At 54.0% G+C, this 6,000-nt stretch overlaps 1 protein-coding gene across 4 annotated transcripts in view; it reads right to left on the reverse strand.

Moving 5' to 3' along the window:
- PPP2R5C (protein phosphatase 2 regulatory subunit B'gamma) overlaps positions 1 to 2,616 on the reverse strand; it is a 123,420-nt gene extending 120,804 nt beyond the window's left edge. For 3 of the 4 annotated variants that reach the window (XM_036882446.2, XM_036882442.2, XM_036882441.2), the window contains exons 1-2: positions 2,462 to 2,616; positions 1,554 to 1,616 (exon numbers count right to left, since the gene is read on the reverse strand). In XM_036882446.2, the coding sequence (XP_036738341.2) occupies positions 1,554 to 1,616; positions 2,462 to 2,488 (90 nt within the window). In that variant the 5' untranslated portion in view covers positions 2,489 to 2,616. The remainder of the gene's footprint in view (positions 1 to 1,553; positions 1,617 to 2,461) is intronic. The other variant, XM_036882443.2, reaches the window with a different exon arrangement.
- Between the last annotated feature and the right edge of the window lie 3,384 nt (positions 2,617 to 6,000).

Below are 6,000 nucleotides of genomic sequence, written 5' to 3' on the forward strand. Positions count from 1 at the left end.
CCGCAGAGTCTTAAGCAACTGACAGTCTCTCCAGGAACCCAATGCACCTTAAAAGCATTTCTTTTACATATTAGTGGTTTCAGCATCTTTGAATTAACATTTCTCAGGTTAACATTATCCATCCTTACAGCCTGGCTCTTTCCGCTAAAATGGGAGTAAGTGAACCATACACACTGACGGTCGTTTGAAACACTAACAGTGAGAAGAAACAGGTTATGTGAGTGAGAAAGATTTGTGGAAGCACCAGGAAGTCTTAGCAGTTTTAGTGAAATATCAATAAAAAGAAAGAAAAAGCACACACCTTGCCCAGCTGCTACATTTCATCTTGGCCAATTTAGTCTAAAGACTGACAGAAGAGAGAAGTCAAATGCCAGCATGCCACGGTAAAACTTGATCGCAGAAACGACAGGGCAGGGAGAGACTGGCACAAATCATCCCTAGCTACTGATGCCTAGGAGCCTTTGGATTTCTGCTTTTTACTTTGCGAAGGGCAACAGATTTGTTGGAATAAACCACCTGCTGAGGAGGGAGGCTTAGGATACGCCAAATGACAAGGGAAAGATAACCTGGGACCAAGAAAAAAGGCTTCTGCGGAGAATCGCAGTTAACTGTGTTTCCCTGACAGAACTGAACTCTTAATGCGGTTTACAGGAAGGGGCCTGACACTTGTGAATTAATGTCATCTGTGATAAGAGCAGGGAACTCAAAGATCCAGCCCTGGAGGACTTGACACTAAATGAAGCAGCTTCTCTGCTAATAACAATTCACCAGGGCCTATCAGCTCTACCTGGGTCCACCCGGCCCCCGACCCCTGGCCCAAGGGGCTCTAATTCAACAACTTCCACAGAATGACAAGGTGAAGTGAAGTGCTGGCTCGGCAGATGCACTCAAAGCTCAGACGCACTGCAGACCATCCTCGACCCCACCAGGTAGCAGCCTCACTGAGCATCCGCCTGTTCCTCAAGGGGCACAAGGTCAAGCAACAAAAGAAGTCAGAATTGGCCAACACAGAGAGAGGGACAAACATGATGGAAGATGGTATAAAAATACCAACACCGGATAGACTTAACTATCCCACCATTACTGGGGAAAGAGGTTAAGGGAATCAGACATTAACAGAGAAAAGGGGCTACTAGTGCAGGATGCCAGCAGTGAAGGCTGCAGATAGGAAAGCCAGCCTGGTGGAAGGCGAATGAGCCCCTGAGGGAGGGACCCCGCTGCTTGCAAAGAAAGCAAGGGGAAGGACCAGGAGCCAGAGGACCCGGGCAGCTACAGCCAAGGGAGCCCATGAAACCAGTCTCTGCAGGGCGCTGCTCGGTTTGAGGTGGGGCAGATGACATTAAAAATACAGACATGCACAACTTTCATAAAAACATTCTTACTTCCCCAAGCCCAAATAAGAAGAGCCTAAATAACTAAAACTGAGGGTTATAAAAGACACTAGAAAAAAACCTCATCCGTTTTAGGAGACCCTGGGTTTTACCACCCTCAGTTTTTCAATCCTAAATTATAAGATATTCAGGAGAAAAAGTAAAGTATTTGAGAACAGTTACCTCTGATTCTATATCTTGTCCTTCTTTGGAACTTTTCCCACTTTTCCCTGCTTTTGGTGATTCCTGGGAAATAAAAAACAATCGATTAAGCTTCTCAATTTTTAGACTCTAGACATCAGATAAACCAAAAAGCGGTTTGAAGATTGACTTAAATAACTGGACTAGGGCTGCTGATAGTTTCAATCAACACCATCAACACACTCATCATATTGTTTAAAGGTACAACATTGCGAGGCGACCCTCCCACACCCCAAATTCAGATTCTCCCTGTTTTCGTTATATGTACCTGGCGTTGAAAACTTTCAGCGGAAGCAGATACACCCAAATTTACATAGTGCCCTCGGCATTTTGAAAGACCCACATCCCTATTTTCCTTCCCACCCTAGACCCTGCGAGCAGGATTTCTGGGGGTGATCCCGGCCGCTACAGAGCTCCACCTGAAGCCAACACGTACCAGCCCCCAGATGCGAGCGCAGCGCACTCACAGCCGTCAACGCGCCACCCAGGATAATAATAGTGTTTCCGAGGCCCGGCGCGTCCCTCCGGAGAGCAGCCTGTCCCCCCTCAGCACTGAGCGGGCTCCATCGGCCCCTCTCTCCCGGGCGGCCCCTCCAGGCTCCGGCACGGCCCCCGGGCCCCCCTCCGGGCGGCTGCGAAGCTGGGTCAACCACCTCCGCAGCCGCACCTGCCCCCTCAGGCCCGCGCGCAGCCCGGGCGGGCGCCCCCGCCGCCCCCGCTCCCCATGCCCGCCGCGCAGGGACCCCAGCCCGGACCCTGCCCGCCCCGTCCCGCCCCCGCCTCCGCCCCCGCTCCGGGACCTGCGCCCCCCGGAGGCGCGCCGCGTGCAACCCCGGGGCACTTCCCCGCGCGGCCGCCCCTCCCGTCCGGCGGCCCGAGCCCAGACTCACTTTCTCCTTCTTGTTTTTATTCGGCATGGCTGGTGCGGGCCGCCGCCGCCGCCTGCCCCCCGCAGCAACAGCGCCCCCGCCCCGGCCGTGGTGCCCCCTACCGGCCACCGCCGCCGCTGCCGCCACGGCCGCCGCCGCCGCCGCCGCCCGGGGAATGAGTCGTCCGCTCGCTCGCGCTTCCCCTTCTTCAGGTTCTCAGAGGCTGCGGCGGCAGCCGCGGCGGCAGCAGCGTCTCTCCGCCCCGCCCCGCCCCGGTCCCTGCCCCCGCCCCCGCCCCCGTCCTCCCGGTCCCCGCCACTCCCGCAGTCCCCGCGCCCCAGTCCCCGCCCCGCCTGTCGCCCGCTCACCCCGGGCCCGCCCCTTTATCGGCCCCGCCCCACCGCCCCTGTCGCCTCGCCATTGGCCGAGACGCCCTCAAGTGCCCTAACGCTCCCTTACCCCCCACGCATCCCCGCCATCTGGGCAAGGCCGCGCTCACACCGCGGGTGCCCCGCAGCGTCCCGGCTCGCAGAACCCTTCGGCCTGGCGGCGGGGAGCGGCCGGAAGAGCCGAGCCGAGTTTAGGCATGAACTGCCCTTGCGGCGACAAGGCCGGTGTCCGCGGTGGAGTGCGGGACGCAGAGAGCAGGGGGCAACTGAAACGTGCAAAGGTGCGTTTGAAACGGATGGCAACAACTTCTGCAGGCGGCCCGGCGCGGACGGCGGTCTCCAGGCCTCGGCCCCTTGCCGCCGCGGCTCTCGCGGAGTTCGAAGACGCCGGCGCACGGGAACAGCTGAGGAGGCCTGGGAGCTAGGCGAGCAGCGGTTTCGCTGGGTCCTCCAGGCTCCGCCTACCAGGGGGCTGCCCCCCTCGTTAGGCTCCGCCCACGGACCCGGACCGCCTCCTCGTGTTAGGCTCCGCCCACCGAGGTCGCCCCAGACCAGGCTCCAGCTGCACCAATGGGATTTTATTTTATTCTTTAATTTGTCTTGATCATAAACCTCTGCAAGCTGATCGGGAGTCACGTGATTTCAGCCTGACTAGTTCTGGGAGAGGCATTCTCCAAGGGAAGGTGGTTAACTCTGATACAGTAACTCCGCATTCCGTGCAGTGGCAAGAACAATCGGAGACCCTAACGACAGGCATCGAGACTGCAGAAGCGCTTTGGGTAGTAAAACTCTAGGGGTGAAGGGATTTCACTTGTGAGAAGCGCTGGTGCCTCACCGCGGTTATTAAGGAGCTGGATCATAACTGGGTACTCAGAAATTGTGGTGTTCTCTTAGGCCCCAGCTTTCGCTCTTGAAAATTGCCAGGTAAAGCATTTTCAGTTATACGTTGCATCTGCGAAGGGAAAACTAAAAGGTAGAGGAAGATAAAAAAGACCTAAAGTGAGTGTCGTGGGAGGTCCTGAAAGTTAAGTTCTACCCACAGGTGTCTGAGTGCCTTTAGATGAGTATCTTTAGGTAAACCACACAGCTTCAAACAACTATTTGTGCAGAAGAAATGACTTTTGATTGGTCTGTTAACTGGGTTAATAGTTTCTCCAGAACATAGTTAAAAAGCACGAGGAGTAGACCAATGCCCCTAGTTAATTTAATAACATTTAAAATTTAAGATTATGCTATCAATAAACCCAGTATAAAGCCTTATCAAAAAAGAGTAATTCTGAAACTGCATTATGACCATGGACCACGAAGAGGGCTGAGGGGCCTCACCAAGCAAGACAAGTCTATGCTGCCAGTAGCCCTGTATCATAGCCCCCGATGCAGTGTTGCACATCATTTATTCATTCAACAGACATTTGTTGGATACCTGCTATGTGTAAAGTAAGGTGCAAGGGATTCCGTGGTGAACAAGTCACTGCCTTTGTCCTCAAGCACTCCATGTTCTCTGGGTGGAAATAGAAGGAAACCAGTCAGGACACTACATGTGACACATTTGCAAGGACTGGGGTGAGAGTGGTCTGGCTTGGAAGCGTGAAAGAGAATGCACCGCACAGGAGCATTTTGTCATGGCCAGATTGAAGAGTGCAGGAGCATCCTTACCACTTGCTCTTCTTACTCGGGGGGAGGCCCGTAGGCAGCAGCCATGGCCCCCAGTGGAATGGCATGATCCTGAAGTTGCACTTCCACAGGACTGGCTGCAGTGTGTGGCCACATGTTTTGTCCAGCCTGTGCTGAAGATCCTCAAACACAAGGCCTGGCAAGCCAAGGCATGCACAGGGCCTCGTGCCCTATGTTGGACCATCCGGGCCATCATGAGGGGCCCCATGGTGCAGTGCCACACCACAGTGCAAGTGGGCAGGCGCTTCAGCTTGGAGGAGCACCCACAAGAAGGTGGCGTGGACCACTGGGATCTCAGTGGATCTCAGGAGGCGGAACAAGTCCGCTGAGTTCCTGCAGGCTGACATGCAGTGGCTGAAGGATTACTGCTCCAAGCTCATCTTCTTTCTCAGGAAGCCCTCAGTCCCCAAGAAGGGAGACGGCTCTGCTGAAGAACTCAAGTTGGCCACCCAGCTGACAGGATCAGGCATGCCCACAGGGAACATGTGCAAGAAGGCGAAGGCAGAGTCATCACAGAGGAGGAGAGGACCTTCAAGGCCTTCACCAGCCTTCACGCGGCCCATGCCAAACCTCTGGGCAAAAAGGGCTGCCCCTGGCAACTTGTGATTAAAAAGAAAAAAGTGCAAGAGCAAAGTCTTCTTGCTGAGATGCCAGCAGGCCTTGGCAAGGAAAGGGACTTCTTTCTGAATGCAATTCAGGGTCACTGAAGGATATGAAGCTGGAGAGTGACGTTCTCACATTTGCACTTTAGAAGATATTCGTGACAGGAACACTGGGATGGGGGTCAAAGTAGGAGGCCAGAAGAGCAACCAGGATCTAGTTATGGTCCAGGTGCATGCCAATGAGGCATCTTTCTGGCTAACAGGGGAAAGGATCACACACACCCAGGAGGTAGAGTTGCTCAGGCAGGAGAGAGCCAGAACCGAGGGTAAAAGGCTGATGCCTATATGTAGTTTGGGCAGCGCAGTAATGAGGAAGGGATGCAAGTGGACAGCAAGCTCTTGAGGGAACATGATTTCAGTTTTGAGACATGCTGAGTTTTGGCTGCATATGCAGCATGCTGGGAGAGCTGTCTTAGTTGGCAAGTGGAAATACAGATCTGCCACTCAGGATAGTGTCACGTCAGGTATATATCAAGTCAATTTGAGTTTGAGGGAACGTATAGAGGCATTATACCAGAAAAGCTGGCTAGTTACTGTCCATTGACCTTGAAATCATAGTGGCTAGAGAACCGGGCATCACCACCATCCCCAGGCACATATATTCCTCACTGGCCATTGAATTAATGGGCATTTGCCTGCATTAGAGTTGGCCATCCCATAGTGCACAGTCTCACTGGGTATGGTGCAGTGTCCTGTCTGCTGTGGCATTTATGGGAACACTAAAGGCACATGTGGCTTCTGCTCTCAAAAGAAGGGATTCAAAATAATCCATCAGTGAGATATGGAGAATGCGTGTCTGTGTTCATACCCGTGTGTGTGTGAGCATGTGTCCATG

Source organism: Manis pentadactyla, chromosome 11 (genome assembly GCF_030020395.1).
Source record: "Manis pentadactyla isolate mManPen7 chromosome 11, mManPen7.hap1, whole genome shotgun sequence".
NCBI lineage: Eukaryota > Metazoa > Chordata > Mammalia > Pholidota > Manidae > Manis > Manis pentadactyla.